The 21,033-nt window shown below is 44.8% G+C and overlaps 1 protein-coding gene across 1 annotated transcript in view; it reads left to right on the plus strand.

Annotated features, from left to right (window-relative positions):
* The window catches only part of GRIN2A (glutamate ionotropic receptor NMDA type subunit 2A), a 372,838-nt gene extending 352,309 nt beyond the window's left edge, over positions 1–20,529 (plus strand). Inside the window, exons 11-12 of the mRNA XM_067706655.1 lie at positions 1,946–2,184; positions 9,024–20,529. Of these exons, the coding sequence (XP_067562756.1) occupies positions 1,946–2,184; positions 9,024–10,823 (2,039 nt within the window). The 3' untranslated portion in view covers positions 10,824–20,529. The remainder of the gene's footprint in view (positions 1–1,945; positions 2,185–9,023) is intronic.
* The last annotated feature ends 504 nt before the right edge of the window (positions 20,530–21,033 follow it).

The raw sequence follows: 21,033 nt of genomic DNA on the forward strand, positions 1-21,033 counted from the left end.
AGGAGCTCGGGCCCAACCTCTGGCCTGGGAACCAAGATCCTGCAAGCAGTTAATCACCACAGACTGGGAATTGGTAAATGCTCTTCTAGGAAAGGATGTGTTGTCTCATTTCTCCTTTTGTAAATTATACTACTTTCTCCCAGAATGAAGTCTGAAGTGGACACTTCTCTGGATTTGAATCCTAGCTCTTCCGCTTTTGAGCTAACTGGCTTAGGACAAGTTTCTAACTGTCTTCATGCCTCCCTTTTCCTATTTCTCCAGCAACTGAGCATGAGATTTTTTCTTTCCCTGTATTCCTGCCAGCATTGGTCTCTATCCTCACCAGTGTTTGCTGTTTTATAATCTCCACTAACCCAAACAAATCCAGGGCTCCGAGCCCAAGCTCGGCAACGCGGGCCTTGCCCTTCCCCAGGCGGCTTTAGTGCCCTCACTTAGGTGGTTAGGCTCGCACCTAAACAGCGTTCTTTTCTGGGCCAGCACGTCCCTGCCTCAGGGACTCGGTGCCAAGGTGGCGCATACTCCGCGCCCAAGGGTCCTGCGGGCGGCTGCAGTGGCCACTACACCGGTGGCCTGACAGGCTGCGGTATGAACACCTGGGCGAGGACCTGCGCACATCACTGGTGGCAGCGGCGGCGGCAGCTGCGACTTCCCAGCTCCAGACCACGCCCGCTGCATGCCTCTGCAAGTGTTCTTTATTGAAGTATAGTTGATTTACAATATTATATTAGTTTAAATGGTACAACATAATGATTCAATATTTTTATGGATTATACGCCACCTAAAGTTATTACAAAATAATGGCTACATTTCCCTGTGCTGTACAATATATCCTTGTTGTTTATATATTTTATGCAGAGTAGTTTATAGTTCTTAATCCCATACATCTTTTATGTCTTAGAGATCGTATGTATATACAATGTAGTCGTACTATTCATTTAACATTCTATGCATCTTCCTTGATTTTCACTGTTTTCGAAGGATAATTTTTAAAGACCTGAATCATAGTCTAGTGAATTGCTAGACAGTTAGTATAATTACTAGACATTTAGACTAGAGAATTTCCTCCTAAATGACAACTGGATAAAATGTGCATAAAAGAGAGACATAATAATGTCAACCGTGCCTACTTTATTTTTCCATTGCAAACCCCACCTGCTTCTTTAGCTGCCTACTGAAGTGGGGAGGTGTTTAGTTTGCAAGGGGCCATTCAGAGCCGACTGGGATATTTCTTGTCAAGGAACACTTTGTGCTCTAAGCGCACTACTTGGGGTGACTTTTTGGAATAATATTGGATGTTCTAAAGGAAGAGGAAAGAAGAAACAAATATATTTGAGGACAACTGTGTACCAGGCAGTGTGCTAGGCACTTCCTTTACAGCAACCCATGAAGGTTCCTATTTAGGAGAACTTACCATGAGCCAGGCACTACGTTTAGGAATTTTGCATATGTGAGCTCATATCCTCCCTAGAACTCGAGGGAGTATACACTATTATAATACCCATTTCACAGACAGGATCACTGTGGCTCTGAAGTCACACAGCTAGTCTATGACAAAGTCAGAATGGGAACGCGAGTCTTTCTAATGTAGGCTTCGGCCAGCTTATCCCATGTCCTGTTCCAGGCTTGGGTGGGTGTTGGGGCCGGGGATAGAGAAAAGAGGGGTGGGGAGAGCATAGTAATGATGACCAAGAAAAAAAAGGCAGGGCCTGAGCCAGATTCTCTCTATACATGATCTCACTTCATCCTCCTACAGCGATATTACATAGATGCTGTTGTCATCATTATCTTCACCCCGCAAGTGAGGGAACGCAGACCAGGAGAGCTCAGTCACTCTCACTGAGGTTGCACAGCTATAAATCACACGTGTCTGTCCCGAACGCAGGCGTGTCCGCCCCACAGTGCGTGCCCTGCTCCTTACTGCCTGTGGCTCTTGTCTTCTGTCCAGGGGAGATGGAAGAGCTGGAGACCCTGTGGCTCACGGGGATCTGCCACAACGAGAAGAACGAGGTGATGAGCAGCCAGCTGGACGTCGACAACATGGCGGGTGTGTTCTACATGCTGGCGGCCGCCATGGCCCTCAGCCTCATCACCTTCATCTGGGAACACCTCTTCTACTGGAAGCTGCGCTTCTGCTTCACGGGCGTGTGCTCCGACCGGCCGGGCCTGCTCTTCTCCATCAGCAGGGTCAGTACCCCTGGCGGCTACTTCCCTCTGAGGCAGGCAGGTCCAGAAAAGCACAGGGCTTCCAGAGAATCAGTGATTCTTGACTCCTGGGTGGGGGTGTGGTGTCTCCACACCCTCCCCTCACCCATTAACCCTTCTTGGATTTGTCGGAAGGGCACCAGTTTCTGTGTTCATAAGCCAGATGCAAGCTAGAGATGAAGGTGAATAGGTAAGGCAGGCCGGGCATGAGAAAAAGAGCAGAAGTGAAACTAAAAATAGCAGCTGAACCCTGGTGTCAAAGGGAGGGAACAATGGAGAATGTGGAGAACTAAGACACATTGCGTAAAACCCACCACACCCAAAGGGGGCAGTCGTCCTCCACTCCTGCTGAGTATGGTTTTAGCGGAAGGCAGAGCCAGTCTTATCAGGTCTTCCAGTTTTTAAAAGAGAAAGCAGTCATCTGATTATATGTGAAAACTTTCAACTTTTGAATACTAGTAACTAATTCCATTGACAAATAGAAAAACACACGGACCAAACACAGCCAGTCTGTGGCCTCCCTCATGAGCACCCAGATATGCTCTAGGACATTATTAAAATTCCTGTGTAGGATGTTATGATGTTTGCATGCATTCCAACAGATCACGTGTGACAAAACGAAATCTACATGCAAAGCCATGTTGTGTGTGTGAACGCAGCTAACTAACCACAAAAGCGTGTACGATGTAACAGAGCCTGAAGTGAAACACAGGCATGAAGAACCACGAGAAAATGCACACACATCAAACAGGAAACAAAATATACATTCAGCACGACATAAACCACAGCACAGAATACACATGCTGTAGTAAGTGCACTCACGTTCGAGCCACGGAAACCTCACTACGTGCTACACAATATGGCGTGTGTGTGGCCATAAACAGGTACACGTGTCATAATTCATCAATAACGATGACAACTGTGGAAAATGCTTATATTTGTAGGTATATGTATGTCCCTGGCACCATATAAGGAATTTATACTCATCATTTCATTTAACCTACAAACCAATTCTGTGAGGTAGGTTCTGATATTGGCCCAGAATTGGGGAAACTCAAATTTATGAGGTTAGAGGAATTACCCAACACCACACAGCCTTGCTGGAGCCAGGATTTGACTCCAGGTGGTGTGGTAGCAGCCAGAGCCCACACTCTTACACAAGCAACAAACATCAAATACAAGCAACACAAGAGATTTGATACAAATCATACTACACAACGTGTATGTGCACACAACTCGTATAATATATATTTTTACTTTTTTTTTTTTTTTTTTTTTTTTGCGGTACGTGGGCCTCTTACCGTTGTGGCCTCTCCCGTTGCGGAGCACAGGCTCCGGACGCGCAGGCTCAGTGGCCATGGCTCACGGGCCCAGCCGCTCCGCGGCATGTGGGATCTTCCCGGACCGGGGCACGAACCCGTGTCCCCTGCATCGGCAGGCGGACTCTCAACCACTGCGCCACCAGGGAAGCCCTATTTTTACTTTTTAAATACAAGCTACTCACTTACTTGCATCACAATAAAAGCACATACGTACATATCGTTCACTTGTCTTCCAACACAGTATAACATTATCTATCCACCTGGCAATCAGTCAATCAGTCATCCATCCATCCATTCATCTATCCATCTGTCCATCTATCCATCCATCTATTTATCTACCTATTTCTTCCGTTTACTCACCTTGGAATTTTTTTACTCTGAAAGAGTTTAACATATTAGGATTTGAAACATGGTGAAAAATATGTGGTTAGAAACATCTAATTTTATATGCTAATGTTCATTGGGAAAATGAAATAATCATCTAAAGAGGAGCTTGTGTATTCTTAGTATTTGGTGGTTTTAAGACATCCAGAAGGTACACATGGGCTTAGCCAGGAGGATTGATTTTCTCCATTCAGTGGCGCTCTAAACTTGAGTTCTATGCAAATACATGTTTCCTAATTAGCTTGATGGCCTCTAAACACACAGATTGCTTAAAATAACAGCATGCATACAGCTAGGTATTAAGCCAACTTTAAGCTAATTCTCTTCACCAGTTACTAAAGGCTTTCCATATCCAAATGATTCTGAGATTGCCATGAGCAAATGCACACTATTGCCTTTACTCGTAAATCCTGCTTGTTTTTGCAAGAGTGTTCCCTCTGTCCGAGATACCATTAAAGAAGCCAAGTTAATAGGATTGTCACTATGAGAAATGGACTAAATCCCTCACTCCCATTCCAAGCATCTTGAGGGACGGGGGTAAAGTGGGGACTAGGCACAGCATTGCTGTGTTGTGCCTGGACAAGCTGGAACTGGAACTTCTGTCTCCCCCTCCCTAGAGGAGAGAGGACCCCATGTCCCATGGGACACAAATGCAAACCTCAGATGCCTGCCCTCCTGGCACGGCCAAGGGTGAAGGTCAGAGTTCACAGAGTCATTTATTTTACATTAGAACCAAGTTTCTCCCACAGCTGTGGCCTTTGTTTATTACGACTTACAGAAACGCGTCCTCTCTTCTGTGGGATGCTCTTAACTTTTGTCTTCTCTCCGCAATGCTGTCCCTTTCATGTTGAAAAAAATATTCACTGTCACCAGTAAAAAAGAACCACCTCGGTTGTCTCCAGAGACGTGAGGAATGGGAGATGTAGCAAAGCCAGAGGCCAGGGAGGTGGAAACCGTGGCATCTTCCCAACGAGCCCAGAGGAGAGCTTGCACAGCTTCTGGCTGACCCACAATGGGGACCCGCAGAATGGAAGTCAGACACTGTCTTAGTGCATTTGGGCTGCTATAACAAAATGCCACAGACTGGGTGCTTCATCCACAATAGAAATGTATTGCTTACAGTTCTGGGGGCTGGAAGTCCGAGATCAGGGTGCCAGCGTGGTCGGGTGAGGACCCTCTTCCAGGCTGCAGATTTCCCCTTGTGTTGAAGGGATGAGGGAGCTCTGTGGGGTCTCTTTTATAAGAGCGCTTATCGCATTCAGGAGGGCTCCTCCCAAAGGCCCCATCTTGGACCTCATGACATAAGCACTTACCTACCACTGATACCATCACCTCTGGGACTAGGCTCTCCGCATATGAATTGGGAGGTGGGGTACACAAACATGCAGACCATAGCAGACACTTTGGGGATCAGGCCCAGGCACCAGGGAACCAAGGAGGACAGTATCGCCCCAGTGAGAAAGGGGGCGGGGAGTGGAACAGAGCAAGCTGTCTGGAACGGCACATTGAGTCTTCAATGCTAATTTCATCTGAGCCCATTATAGGGCCGAGAGGGCATCTTATTTCCACAACCCATAAAAGGTAGCCGGAATCTATGAATAATAGAGAGGAGGAAAGAAAGAACTCTGCAAGGAAGAAAGAAACTCCAGCCCAGGGATTTGGCTCCCGAGGTAGGATTTAGGCAACTTATCTAATTAGAAAGCCGCAGTGCTTTCCAGAGCAAACCTCCAGCTTCGATCAAACGGGCGCTGTGTGCTCGTACTAGTGTGAGGAGAGAGAGGTGAGGTGACCAACAGGGAGGGCACATGGGGGATGACTGAGCAGCTCACCCACTAGCATTTGTGGAGCCCCTTCCATGTCAGGTGCTTGCTTGCATTATCAGGTCTTGCCCTTGTACCCACCTTAGAGTGTATGATTCCCATCTTACAGATGTGGAACTTGAGGCCCAAAAAGACGTAGTTGCTCAGCCAAGGTCACAGAGCTAAAAAAGGATGGAGCTGGGGCTCATTTCCAGTGGGTTCCAGGTCTCTGGCTCTTCCCATCCTTCTGTAATACACATCCCACCTCCTCACCAGCACATCTGGAAGATGGGTCAACTTAGTTGGTGAACACTTTCATCCAAACCTGGGGTACAGGCACCACGTTGACTCCTTCCCGAAGCTTTGCCAGGCAGATCAGCACCTGGGAACTGCCTTAGCTGTGTTGTGTGAGTCCCAGCGGAAACCAGGGATGAGAAAAAGCAGTCAGCAGCCATCCTCTCTGCTCCTGAAACATAGCGCAGCTATGTGGGCCTCCTGCAAATACAGAGACGACCAGCTCATCTTGGCGGGCGAGAGCACACTGCCCTGATGGCGAAGGGTGGAAGCAAGTTCTCAGAGTCTCTAAAAGGAGGAGGGGAGCTCATTAAAATAAAATTGCAAAGTTAGAAAAAATTTAAAAACTAGTGTTTTTGTAATGCTAGCAACAGGAAAAAAAGGCTATGATCTTGGCTGGTTCAAACGTGTAGGAGACACACTGATTTCCACCCATAGTAGCAGAATCCCTCTAGGTCACTGTAGGAGATTATTACATTACTCAATTGGACAGGGAAGGCATACGTTAACATAAAAGATTCAAAAGCACGGTGCTGTGTGAAATACACGGTGTGTGTGTATGATTTTGACGTCCAGCAGCCCTGGAAGCAAAGAGGAGACATTGCTTCCTGGGAGGGAACAGGGAAGGAGACCACACAGCATCGAGAAAGAGACTAAAGGTAAGGCTGCAGCAGGTGCAAAGTGCCCGATGCCAGGGCCTTGGCCTCAGGGAGCCTTCACCGTGCAGCCTGGGGATGAAGGGGGTCAGAGAAAGAGAAGCTCAAGTATACAACTGTAGGCTTTTCTGTTTACTGTTCCTCGACGGAGTGGAGACTGTCTCTAGAAAACTACAAGAAAAACGCAGCAGTGCAAACAGGTTGAGGCTGTCACAGTTCTGTGAGCATCCCTGCAGGTTCAGTGCATCCCCACCATGGGGAATTGATGGAGCCGCTGTAAGAGTCCAGAGTTACCAACCCATAGTCCCCACTAGTTTATGCCAAAGTCAGCAGCAGCTACCGCATCCCTTTTACAAACAAACCCCGTCTTGGGCCGGCTCCCTGTCAGTCTTGGGAGGACCAGGTCAAATCCTGCAGCCTGGACCGAATTGTTCCCTTTAGGTACCGCGGCCAAAATCTGGGGGCAGGAGTGGGGAAGGGAGGAGCACGAATCACAACACCACTGACGCTCTTTTGCCTGTTATTGTAGAATGAATCGAGAGCTCTGCCCCTGAGGTACTTTCAAGGAAAAGTAAACAGTTTTGGTTTTTTGTGGGGTTTTTTTGCGATACGCGGGCCTCTCACTGTTGTGGCCTCTCCCGCTGCGGAGCACAGGCTCTGGACGCACAGGCTCAGCGGCCATGGCTCACGGGACCAGCCGCTCCGCAGCATGTGGGATCTTCCCGGACTGGGGCACGAACCCGTGTCCCCTGCATCGGCAGGCGGACTCTCAACAACTGCACCACCAGGGAAACCCAACAGTTATTTTTAAGACAGGAAGAAGGTGGAGTGGAAAACAAGAGATGTATGGATGGGGTGCTTATATCTGAGCTACCCCCAAGTCCCTCAGTCATTCAGTTCCCTGGATGGATTTAAATGCAGCATCACCGCGTCATCAGGACTCTCCACTCTTCTTAGTAACTAAAACTCTAACTATGCTCAACAAATTCTCACACAGCCAAAACACAAAGAATATATATATATATTGAGCGGGTAAGTGAAAAGTCCAAGAAGGGAGCTCCAGGGGTTCAAACCATATGATGTTCTTTTATCCCACCATCTATGTCTATTCCTCCAAAAAATGTCTGATTGACCACACATGGGTCTCAGGTCTTCTTCTTCTTTTTGTCGGGGGGGTGGAGCTGGGAGAGACTGTTCCAGAGGTTTTAAGTTGAAGTATAATTGGCTTACAATATTGTATATCAGGTGTACTACATAGTGACTCAGTATTTTTATACATTATGAAATAATCACCATAATAACTTTAGTTACCATCTATCACATACAAAGTTATTAGAATATTATTGACTATATTTTCTATACTGTACATTATATTCCCGTGACTTATTTATCTTAAAGCTGAAGATTTTACCTCTTAATCCCCTTCACCGGTTTCACCCATCTGTCTAACCCCCTCCCCTTTGGCAACTACCAGTTTGTTCTCTGTTTCTGTTGAATCTGGTTTTGTTTTGTTATGGCTGTTCATTTGTTTTGGTTTTAGATTCCACATATAAGTGAAATCATGTGGCATTTGTCTTTCTCTGTCTGACTGATCTCAGCATAATACCCTCTAGGCCCATCTATGTTGTCACAAATGGCAAGATTTCATTCTTTTTTATGGCTGAGTACTATTCCAGTGTGTGTGTGTCTGTGTGTCTGTGTGTACATACCACATCTTCTTTTCTATTCCTCTATCAATGGGCACTTCAGTTGCTTCCATATCTTGGCTACTGTAAATAATGGTGTGATGAACATTGGGGTGCATGTATATTTTTTTAGTGTTTTTATTTCCTTCAGGTTAATATTGGGTCTCATGCTTTAATTGATGGCTTCAGTGTAGGGGTAGCAGTGATTCCCCAGAGGAATCAGTGATTGGTGATCCTTGTACGCTGACTCAGTTTGTTTGTCAATAGCTGACTCTCTGGTATCCAAAGTCCAAAGATGATCCCGGGAAACTTTAATAAAAGTAAGGGTTGGTGACTGGGGTGTTGGGAGGGTCAACCAAATCCTTACACACCAGTTTGGAGGTGCTGAGACCCTTAGAGTTCTTTGAGGATTAGTGGATATTTTTTCTCAAACTCTATGTATGACTACTGGCAAAAGTGTCAGATAATCTTGATATCTTGTGCCAGAGCGACAAGATACGCCTGATGCTTTGCCACTGGTCTCATACATTTAAGAAGCATTATCAGGATTCAGATTGGATCTCACTGTTTCTCCGGGACTCCTATAGGAAGGTCATGTCTCACCTTTGCAGGTACAGTTCAGGTGTGAAATGGTTTCATGTCCTTACTGCTGAGGATGGTGTTTTGTGCTCCTCCCCACAGGGCATTTACAGCTGCATTCACGGGGTGCACATTGAAGAAAAGAAGAAGTCTCCAGACTTCAATCTGACCGGATCCCAGAGCAACATGTTAAAACTCCTTCGGTCAGCCAAAAACATTTCCAACTTGTCCAACGTGAACTCCTCAAGGATGGATTCCCCCAAAAGAGCTGCTGACTTCATTCAAAGAGGATCCCTCATCATGGACATGGTTTCAGATAAGGGAAACTTGGTATATTCAGACAACAGGTCCTTTCAGGGGAAAGACAGCATTTTTGGGGACAACATGAATGAACTGCAAACCTTCATGGCCAACAGGCACAAGGATAACCTCAACAACTATGTGTTCCAGGGCCAGCACCCTCTGACTCTCAATGAGTCTAACCCTAACACAGTGGAGGTGGCCGTGAGCACGGAATCCAAAGGGAACTCCAGGCCCCGGCAGCTTTGGAAGAAATCCATGGAATCTCTACGCCAAGATTCGCTGACCCAGAACCCAGTCTCCCAGAGGGATGAGGGAACCGTGGAGAACAGGAGCTACTCCCTAAAGAGTCCTAGGTACCTTCCAGAAGAGGTGGCCCACTCGGACATCTCAGAAACTTCGAGCCGGGCCACGTGCCACCGTGAGCCTGACAACAGTAAGAACCACAAGGCCAAGGACAACTTCAAAAGGTCAGTGGCCTCCAAGTACCCCAAGGACTGCAGCGAGGTCGAGCGCTCCTACCTGAAAACCAAAGCGAGCTCCCCCAGGGACAAGATCTACACCATTGATGGGGAGAGGGAGGCCAGTTTCCACCTCGATCCTCCCCAGTTTGTCGAAAACGTGGCCCTTCCCGAGAACGTGGACTTCTCCAATGTCTACCAGGACCATAGTGACAGTTTCCGCAAGGGGGACTCCACACTGCCCATGAACAGGAGTCCCCTGCACGATGAAGATGGGCTCCCCAACAATGACCAGTATAAACTCTACTCCAAGCACTTCACCTTGAAAGACAAGAGTTCCCCTCACAGCGAGGGCAGCGACCGGTACCGGCAGAACTCCACGCACTGCAGGAGCTGCCTGTCCAACCTGCCCACCTATTCAGGCCACTTCACCATGAGGTCCCCCTTCAAATGCGACTCCTGCCTACGGATGGGGAACCTCTATGACATTGACGAAGACCAGATGCTTCAGGAGACAGGTAACCCAGCTACCCAGGAGGAGGTCTACCAGCAGGACTGGGCACAGAGCAGCGCCCTCCAGTTCCAAAAGAACAAGCTGAGGATTAGCCGGCAGCATTCCTACGATAACATCCTCGACAAACCCAGGGAGTTGGACCTTAGCAGGCCCTCCCGGAGCATAAGCCTCAAGGACAGGGAGCGGCTTCTGGAGGGAAACTTGTACGGGAGTCTCTTTAGTGTCCCCGCCAGCAAACTCTCGGGGAACAAAGGCTCCCTTTTCCCCCAGGGTCTGGAGGTCAGCAAACGGAGCAAGTCTCTCTTGCCAGACCACACCTCCGATAACCCTTTCCTCCACTCCTATGGGGATGACCAACGCTTAGTTATTGGGAGGTGCCCCTCGGACCCTTATAAACACTCGCTGCCATCCCAGGCAGTGAATGACAGCTATCTCCGATCGTCCTTGAGGTCGACGGCATCATACTGTTCCAGGGACAGTAGAGGCCACAGCGATGTGTATATTTCGGAGCATGTTATGCCTTATGCTGCAAATAAGAATAAAATGTACTCTGCCCCCAGGGTTTTAAATTCCTGCAGCAATAGACGCGTGTACAAGAAAATGCCTAGTATTGAATCCGATGTTTAAAACCTTCCATTAATGTTTTATCTATAGGGAAACATAGTTAATGGCCAACGTTCCGGAGGATAAATGTTGGATGTCCAATAGTGCCCTGCAAGAGCAAGAGGATTTAGGAAGGTATTTTTCTGTTGGTTCTTTTGCACATGGCTCCATGCCACAGTCTTCCACTCAAGGAATCTTGTGAGGTGTGTGCTGAGCGTGGCAGATACCAGATAGGTGAGTCCTTAACCAAAAATCAACCCATAAAAGGGCAAGTCTCCTGGACATGCCCGCTAGGTATGTTGGCAATAATGACGCGTTGGATGCCAATGGTGATGTGATGATTTCCTATATTCCAAATTCCATTAAGGCCAGTCCACCATGTAATTTCCTCATCAGAAATGCCTAATGGTTTCTCTAATACAGAGTAAGCAATATGGTATGCCTGTAAATCTGACACAGACAAAACAAGAATGCATCTGCACTGTAGCGGGATTGACACGTGCAAGAGATTAGGAAGTTTGGATTTATAACTGGTCCAGCTTTATTGTTATGCCTTCCATCACAGCCCCGGCCCAACCCCAGAACTCCAGGCTCCCCCAAGGAGTAGCACATCAGTGTGTTTGTGGTCACTCTGCTAGCTTCACTGTAGTCCATTTCCAAGACACATCTGGAGTAAAAGGCCAGAAGGGCCCTCAGGCAGAGAGCTACCGGAATCCCTTTGGATGTCGATTTGTGTATTTCACAGACACTCTCTCACCCTTGGCTTCGATGGTCTTGTTCAGAGCTGCATAAACTCACACATTTGTGTCTTCAATACCGTGTAAGCGTGGATCTTCTGTCTATGACACAGCGGCCGTTGTAGTTTATCCCGAAGACTCCTGTGTACGTAAGTTTGCATTTCCCCCTTCTGGTGATGACTCAGGGTTGTATAGTATCTGTTACCCTTCCCCCGCAGAGTAACCATCACTCGTTCAGTCCCCGAATCACCATGGTGGCGTTTCATTGCGTGTTGCTGTTCCCAGTGTGGTGAATGTGGTGGCATGTGCCAGCAGCCATATGTGTACTGCGATCCTTAAGAACTAAAAGGCCATCCGTCTGCTGAAGGCCAGCATGGCTGTAGGGTTATCTTCCTTCACGTCCTGAAATTCAGCTGGACACTCGTCTCCAGCCCCACTTCCTTAAATCAAAAGCCTTCAAAACATGAGAGACACTCATGCATCTACCCTGAGCAGCCTCCAAATTGTGGATAAACTTTAGTGGGACAAGTGATTTCTCTCTTCTGAAATAGTCACTGTATTGGAGGCAAACTGCCTCACTAGCACCAACGGGAGATGAAAAATTCCTCGAAGCATTTGTCATTCCCGAGCCACCTCCATTCTCACTCTACTCAAACCTGTGCATAAATGATATGAGATGATACTCATTTTGTAAACCTTGGGGGAAGGGTAGGGACTCTTTATGCGTGAGAAGCTCTTAGCACAGTGCCTGGTACATGCAGTGTGGCCCCCCAGAATTAAGGCAGTTGTTATGATACTTCATCAGACAAGAATTTTCTAGTTTAAAAATTAAATATGATGAAACCCACAGCCATATTAATTGAACACTTTATATCGTTCTAATCCAATAATTGTGTGTTTTAAATACATGAATATCCCTGAAAAGCTTGGGCTAAGTAGCCACCCATTTTGCAGGGCACCTGGGTCTGTTGTGGTGTCATGTTACAGAAGCCCTAGGCTAATGTAAACGAGCCTGACCACTTCCTGGTTTCCTCCTGCGTTTTGCTCGGGTTCCCAGAGGAGGGGACAGAATGGCAGGTTGAAAAGTTATCCTGTTTCTTTTAGTCATGCTGTGTTCTGTTTCGTAGGCAATGCTTTCCCATGAGTGGGCAGGTGCCAGGAATAATTCTCTTAGAGCTTGAGGATTCACTGAGTGGCTCCCTCTTTGAGAAAGTGCACCTGACCTACAATATTCCTCTAATGATGAAAAGTGGTTGCGGTAAAGTTCAGGGTCAGTGGTAGAGAGGCAGAGGGAGGCAGTGGGTGAGAAAGTCTTTGAGGTCGAGAGGCAGAAGGGGCCAACCAGGTGCTGAGGAGGAGCGCGCTTGCATGTTGCGTTTTATTTCTTGGATGTTCCACCTTTACTGCCTCAAGAGAATGGAGAAGCCTAGATTGAAAGACCCGGAATAGTCCCCCCAATTTCTAATCTTAGACACACCTGTGACCATATCATTTTTTAGAATTTACTGCCTTTGCCCTTCCACTTCATTCTAGACCTATACAGCCCCAGCCAGGATCACCTCCATTTCCTCACAAGACTGGCATGTCTTGACATGAAATGAATTGAAAAGTCTCCCCAGAATACAGAAGAGCGGTACATCGCCAGCCTAAAGAGGCTGTGTGTCTTCCTCCAGTGTCCTCCAAACCAGGGAGCTGCCAAATATGGCAGAGATCTCCAGGGAGGGTGAGAATTACACTTGGAATGACCCCATAGACCAAAAACCCTTCTTCTAATACCAGCATTCGTTCTGCTATGAACCCCATGCCTCCCTGGGTATAGAGACTAAAAACATGGCTTTGGGAAGAACCGACAGTAATGTAGTGAAAAAAAGTATACACTTCCTTTAATGCCTAAAGTGTTTTAAAAAAAATAACTAGGATTGGATGCTATGTAATAAATACCATTTCCTTCCTCCACAAATTCACTGACTCTTAATAGTGATGATCCCAAACTTCAGACAATCGACCGTTGATGAGACGGTCACTTTCCAAGTGAAAGGTAGTGATGTTGAGCTATTCAGAGGTAATCCAAGTCATTTCAGTTCTTTGGAGAAAGAGTAGCAGGAATATAACATCCAACAGTAAATCACACCTACAGTACAGGAGGCGAGAAGAATTACATAGGAGGCCCTGAACTATGGGTTCGTTACAGAGGGTTCCTCTGACACGTCTAGGCTCTGAGTCCTTAGATTTGTTGATGCCAAGGATCCAGAATCTCTGAACCCAAATGTGTGCCGGAGTTTCCTCTGACTCAAGTCGGAACCGGCATCCGTAATATTGCATTAACTCCAAATGGTTTTCTCCCCTTGAGAAGGACCCAACTAGTCCTCAGATAGGTAACAGTATGCACATGCAACCAACTTAAAATATTCTGTGTATGAGGAGAGTCTTCTAGGATGCGAATTCTACTCTGGGAAACCTTTGGGTTTTTGGAAAATTGTTTCCATTATCCTTACACCTGCAAGTTCTTAGGCCACCTCTAGTTTTAATGCTCTGAGAGGGCAGGTCACCAGTGGGTCTACTTTTCTGCCAGTGAGGCTTCCGTGAGAGGTGCAGGATTATAATCACCCTACTCATTAGTCTGTGTCCTTTGCAAATCTCACTGCATTTTTGTAGCCAGCACTGTCTCATGGCTTATAGCCGGTTTTCTCTTCCCTGTTTCATAAGGTGCCTGAGAAGTGTTCATACATAGGTTCTCTGATGAAAGCATTAAAATTCACCCATTGCAGCAAAATCAGTCAAATCAATTCACGCCTATTTTCAGGGGAGAAAAAAGAAAATTACACCTTGTTTACAAATGAAATAGTTTCACTTAAATGGGACTCTAGCCAAGGCAGTTAATTAGTCAAAGGATCCACGGCGGCCACGCAGTCGTACATTGTTTATTCTATTTGATATGTCTACCGCTGATGTGCAGTGGTAATATTCTGCATCTGCATATGGCTACCACTGATGTGTGTTTAATATTCTGCATCCTTCTCAGGAAATGACAAATGCCCCGAATTCTTTGCAGATGGAATTGCTAATGAAAAAGAAAAAAAGTTGGTGTTAGTTAAATGGTGATTAAAAATTTATCTCCTTTAAACTTAAAAAGTGCAGCCTTAATAATCAGTTGTCATATAAATAAATAGCTTGCACTGAAATCCCTTGCGGTTTAAGACCTAAATAAATACTAAGTTGAGAAACCTAAATATCTTTCAGAAGAGCTGAATATATTCATTAACTTTATGCAAACCCTGTACTGTTTCTTTGTGCGTAACTGTTGTGTATGAATTCTTAAAAGGGGGACATGAGTTGTTTCTGAAATAGAGCCTGTTTGTATTAAGCACAGCTAGAGTAGACATAATTGGACTTCAAGGGAAAGACCCACACCAACAAAAACCAAAACTGAATAGGTGAAAGCTAAACTCAGTGGTTGGTATTTAATACGACTTAAAGGCAATTTTCATTTGAAAAGCAGTGTTTATTTTCACTTGAGATAAAACTAGACCTTTCTGGTTACCCAATCTTCTCTTGGTAAACAGGGTTGCAAGTGCTTAATGAGAGGTTACGTGGGGTCTGTACTTGAAAAGTTCTCCCAATATGCAGTTGCCCTTTTCCATTCAATCCCTTTACATTATTCTTTGTTCATATCTTATTGTATCAGAGGAGGTCAGCTTGCCACTTGGTAGAGATCAGAGATGATCAAATGCACTTATCCTGTGAATATAAATGCTCATGTACACATGTATATAATATACATGCTTGGTTACTACAATTCACAAGTAAGTGTATTATCCAAATAAAATTGTATATAATGTAAAGTTTATGTTAAAATTTAAATGGTGATAATGATATTAACACATGGAAAACCCATTCTGGTTATTGATGGGATGATATTTATGTAAAGAGGGCACTGTTTTTCTAAAAAAAATTATCTCAGTTCTAGGGAGGATAATGGAGCCCAAGTGGGATTTGGGTGTTGGAGTTCTTGGCCCCTTATTAAAAATATATATATCTGGGGTTAGGGGTGTGGGATGTATTCTGCTCACTTTTGCAGTGCTGATACGGACATGTATGTGATTTCTGTAAACCCATCAAAGGGCGTATTTCCTGTTTAAACTCCTCCTCTTCCCCCGCCCACACTCTTTCTGTGCCCGGAAGTACTCAGTATAGTATCAGCTAAAGGTGCCTGCCCAGAAGGGTCTTAGAAAGCCAGAACTTATAGAACTACACCAAGGTTTGGCGGGAGGGGAAGGGAGATGGGAAAATTAAGAGAAAATGAAATTCCAAAGGGGCGGTAGTCATCTGTATAAGATTGTCAGGTTGTCAGGTCTAGAACCCGAGACTTCCTGGTCCAGTTCCTAGCTTGGTCCCCCTTTCCAGGCTAACTCGTTCCTAGGTTTCTCACAGGAGTGCTCCCCTGAGTACCTCTGGGATCAGAGCCAGAGAACCTAAGAGAACTGACCTGGCTATCTTTGCCTTTTGCCTTATACAGACCCACGCATCCCTCTCTGAATGTGGTTTTCCTTTAAGCTCCCCAAAACCTCCTGCTTCAGAGTCCTGGAGAAGAGAAACTTTTTTTCAGGGACCTACCTGTTCCCTGGGAAGAGTTGATAAGGGATATAGTTTAAAACCTCAAACCAAAGTTGAAAGCTGGCAGTGATCACTGCGATAATATTGTTATATTTCTCATGAGCCAGGGATGAACATAGGACACTGATTAGCTGATGGAGCCTGACTGAGTATCCACTCTCCTTTTAAGGACAATTTGGGATTGGGGAGCTGCAAAGGGAATAGGAAGTACAGTCTCTTCCCATAAGTAGTGTATGGTCTAGAACTTCAGTTCCCTAATGCAAAAGATAGCTGAGGACCCATGAAATGCAAACATAGACTACATGAAAAAACTGGAAATGATAAATAAAGTTTTTGTCAGGAGATAATAATTTATCTGATTCCATGCTCAAACAAACAAACTGACAGACAATCCCTTCCCTAGGCTCACTCCCAAGTAACTTTAGAGAATCTAGTTGTTGTTCCTGGAGATGCCCTTGATCATTTCAACCTTCAAAGATAGTACTTAGGGAACCCAGGAGCATCTGATCAGGTGAACAAACTTGCCCTTCTCGGGTTTTGCACAGGCAGCCTTGGATCTGGTTCCATTCAGTTCTCCAACCGTTGCCAAATCATGCCTCCTCCCAGCCCTGCTTTGTGACATGTGCTTTAAGAAAAGGTTGTGGAAAAAAATCCTCAAAGGATTGGGAAATAGACCATGATGTAAAAAGACTATTTTCTGAAACCTTTTTTTGTTTGGTTTCGTTTTTGACTTGTGAAGAATACTTTGGGTAGTTCAGGGTATAAATGTATCAGGGAGGGAAGTAGAGAGAATTCCTGTTGAGTCCCAAGTGCCTCGTGTTGTGGCTGGCAAAAGAGAACACATCAGGTGCCTGGAGAGAAGATGGGACAAGGAGATGGCAAAAGGGGTCAAGGTGTGTTTCAGCAAGATGGTGGGGTGGAAAGGGAGCTTATTTTTTCTCTGTCCATCCTATTCTGTACGTTACTGGAACGTTGGATTATCTGTTCATCCCAAGGACACACCTTGGTTCAGCACCTGAATTTGGAAATATCAAAATATATCTACATTGAGTGTAGACTGTATTCTAGGCGTGTCCTAGAATGCAATCCTCAAAATAACCTTAGGATGTTAAGTATGATTGCTCCCACTTTACAGATAAGGAAACAGGCTCAGATTGGTTTCAGCCTCATCAGCCACAGAATCCGCTAATAAATCTGTAATATTAGGCATAGTCTCAAAGTGCCTGATCTCCTCCAGGGAGGTCAGAATAGAAGTCAGGAAAAGAGATATTCTGTTTTGAGGTCCCTGGGGCTAATGCTTGAGTTTCAGCCTCTGTGGTGAGGAAGTCGGTTGGTGTCCTACCCCTCGTCGTCTGGTTTGGGGTGTGTTGAAAACTCCCGGGACCCCACCTCTGTTCATGGTCCCTTCTGAGACTTGAATGCTGTATGTGTCTCTCCCCTGAATGCTTGCACTCAGCACTTACTTTTTTTGGTTCCTGGGGAGTTATTTTCTCTACTTAGCATGTGCCTAATCTTAAATATCCCCTTCCTAATATCTCTTCTCTTTCTTAGTAGACATCAGGGATAATTCCATTAAACATATGCAAACAATATGCTCTCACATATGTGCGGTTGCACACACACACACACACCACACACACACACACACACACACACACACACACTGCCTTGTGGCCCCCATTAACGCTCTCCTAAACATTGTGGCCCATTTTCAGAAAGGGCATGCTCTTTGCACCCTTCTGTTGCTTGTCTTTGCCAAGCAGACAGAATGAGGTTCAGAGGTGTGACAGGGAATTGAAAATAAAGTTTTTGCATAAATGATCAAGAGTTTGGTAATCAGTATGACTGAGGGGCAGCTATTAAGATTTTTTTTCCCTTCTTAGTCTGTTCTATTTTTTTCAAATTGTCTTAGAGATACTTTCCTGGTCATTGACATCAAGATAACTGTTGCACCACTGAATGCTTGTTTGGTTTATCTCATTAAAGAATGTCCAATTGGAATATTTCCACCAGGCTCTCTAGGAGTCTAAAATGATGTAGTGTGTAATACACTGTGTACGCGATGACCCTGAGGCAATGACGCATTCCTTCTTGAACCCCCGCTCCCATGTTCTAAGCCACGCCTCTCTCTCCTGGCATTTTATTTACTGTGCGGTGGGACACATTAGGACCATTTTATAGATGAGGAAACTGAGCGGGGTTTGAAGGAATGTTTCCCGGAGAGGTTCTGTGATTCCACCCCCTCTGGGGGTCCTTTAACCTAATGTAAGGTCGTCCTGGTCCCTGAGAAATGCTCTAGCCCTTTATATCTTTCAAGCTGGCAGTAAAGTCTCTTAAGACAGAAAGGTTATTATTATTTCATAGCTATTTTGAGATCCTGTTGGGTCTACAAGTGCATGACAACATTCTCCCAGGGACGCTGAGCTTTGCAGAAACTGGAACACTCAAAAGAACAGTTTGGCCAGTGGTTCTCTCTTCACTGCGGCCGTATTTCAAAGCACACAACTCTCCAGGGAGCAGGGACCAACCTGTTGAAAATGGAGTCATTTCTCAGATTAACCTCCTCCAAAAAAGTGTCATCAGTACATAGAGACAAACAAGACCAAACAGATTATCACTCATAAATCCCTCTTATCTACTACATTCGTGAAACAATGAGTTTGCGTTTTTGCAATTCTGAGAACATTCCTCATTAGCAGTAGCCCTGGGTCATAACCTCTTCCAGTTAATTCTCTCTCACACCTTTGGGAAGGATTTAAGATGAGCCTTCAAAAGGATATTAATATAACAAGTAGCCAATACCACAGCTGCCTTTTAAATTAATAAGGTTAATTGTTCTCTAGCAAACATAAGTTTGTCTTTGACATTTTAAATGCTTCTCATTGATCGGACATTTTGCTGTTTCAAGCTTTTAAAGGGCTCAAATCAAAGACTATTGATAGCTGAGCAAATAGTGAAGGTCCAGAAATATAAAAACATTGTCAATTTTTCCATGAAGAACAATCATAGGCTTTTGAATTAGACCGAGGTTTTTACATTAGCCGTCTAAGACTTATTGAATTATTTCTATTCTCAGTTAAGCTAATTCAAACAAATGAACAGTATTGACTTTTCAAATCTTTTTTTTTTTTAATCTTTAGTTTATAAGGTTTGTAGACACAGCTCTGAGGCCATGACCATTAAGTAAATGTTCCAGGGTAGAAACTAAAGGTTCAGATGACTATTTGGGGTCAAATTCAGGTGATCATCTTTGAAAATCCTGATGGATTTGGGAAGATGAAAGTGGCACTTGTAACATTTATGTTTCTCAAATTTTTCCCCGGGAAAGGATGTCAATTATTTATTTTTTTTCAAATAAGAAATTAGGTCAAGAGTAACATTTTCATAGAAAATTCAGTAAGCTACTCAATACAACTAATTACATGGCTAGATATGGCTCAGATGCCTTCCAAGCCTGAGGGTCCCAAAATATTTCTTTAACAGTTGTTTTTAACTATGAATCTTAATCTTGTTCATTCCCTTGCTAAAACAAATTTAAAAGCGTATACTTTCCAGATTATGTAGTCGGGATAATTCAATGTAGTATATCACAATAGAATGTGCATATGTTTATGTATAGTCTATATATTTCAAGCTGAATATTCAGAAAGAATTAGGTGAGTTAATTGGTGGCTTGAAAAAGAAGCAGATCATAAACATCGTAAATGATGGCCTTCTCACCCAGAAAAAGAGGGTAAACTGTCCGTCTTTCATTCGTGTTATAAGACTCGTTGCATAATAATACACAAGCTGGTCATTACTCACAAGAAAGGAATTGAATTAAGCAGCTTGAAAGGTCCGTGTCTGAGTTCATTTTTAACCCAACATGGATGGGTTTGAAGTCCTTGTGCAGAGGGTTTCCATTCACAGCTACATTCAAACAGTCTAAAACCCACATCAGAACTGGCTCGATCTCTTGTATGGAGGAGCCCCAAGCAAGCTGTGTTCTCTACTCAGTGGTTTTCATCTGGGAATAAGATGTTCACTTACCAACCGTAACAGTTTATACCTGTCATGTTTTAATCCACTGCATGAGGAAGTGCTAATAAGTGTATTAAATATTTCCAAGCATAGCTACAAAATTATACGTTTGCTTAACACCTTTCTATGATAGAGGAAGTATATACTATGGTTGTCTCCTTGTAGTACGTCTTTTATTTTTGTTCAGCGTGTTATCAGCTGTCTTAAGGAATGGGGTTTGAAATATGTGTGCAAACTGATATGTACATAACTCCCGAGGCAACAAAAGTGCCCAGTCATATCGTGTAAAAATGTAAATACAGGAGAATTTCATTTTTCTAATAAAGATAATTTCTGCCAATTGATATGAAAATGAGAAATGGAGTTGTGGTCTTTGTTGTTGCTGCTGCGGTTGAGGGCGTCACTAACGTTTCGGGCGGGCTTAGTGTTTGTACAAAGGGGAAAATCACTTATTTCCTCCTTTGTGCAATGGAGGAGTGGAGCGGGGAGCATGGAATTGGGAAGAATACAGGACTTGGCTTCAGGGTTTTACTGGCAAGATTTGCCACTGTCCCTAACCTAGATCGCATCTTCCTGTGCAGTTCCCACACTTGCAGCACTGACTCTGATAACGTTGGACTTCACCGAGCCCTGTGACTTATGTTTCTGGAAAAGAGTGCTGGTTAAAGACCTCCTCTCCTTTTGTATCCCAGGCAACAGCTGACTGCAAAGGACCACCCTTCTCCATATGACTTCGATGTGACCCATGGGTGCCCCCCTTCTCCACGCCAAGGCCAGACACAGAGCCTCCAAATCCCCAATCCTTGCCTCATAAACGATTAGCGGACATTCGTGTTCTCACTGATCAATTGGAGCAAAATGCT

Source organism: Pseudorca crassidens, chromosome 15 (assembly GCF_039906515.1).
Source record: "Pseudorca crassidens isolate mPseCra1 chromosome 15, mPseCra1.hap1, whole genome shotgun sequence".
NCBI classification, from domain to species: domain Eukaryota; kingdom Metazoa; phylum Chordata; class Mammalia; order Artiodactyla; family Delphinidae; genus Pseudorca; species Pseudorca crassidens.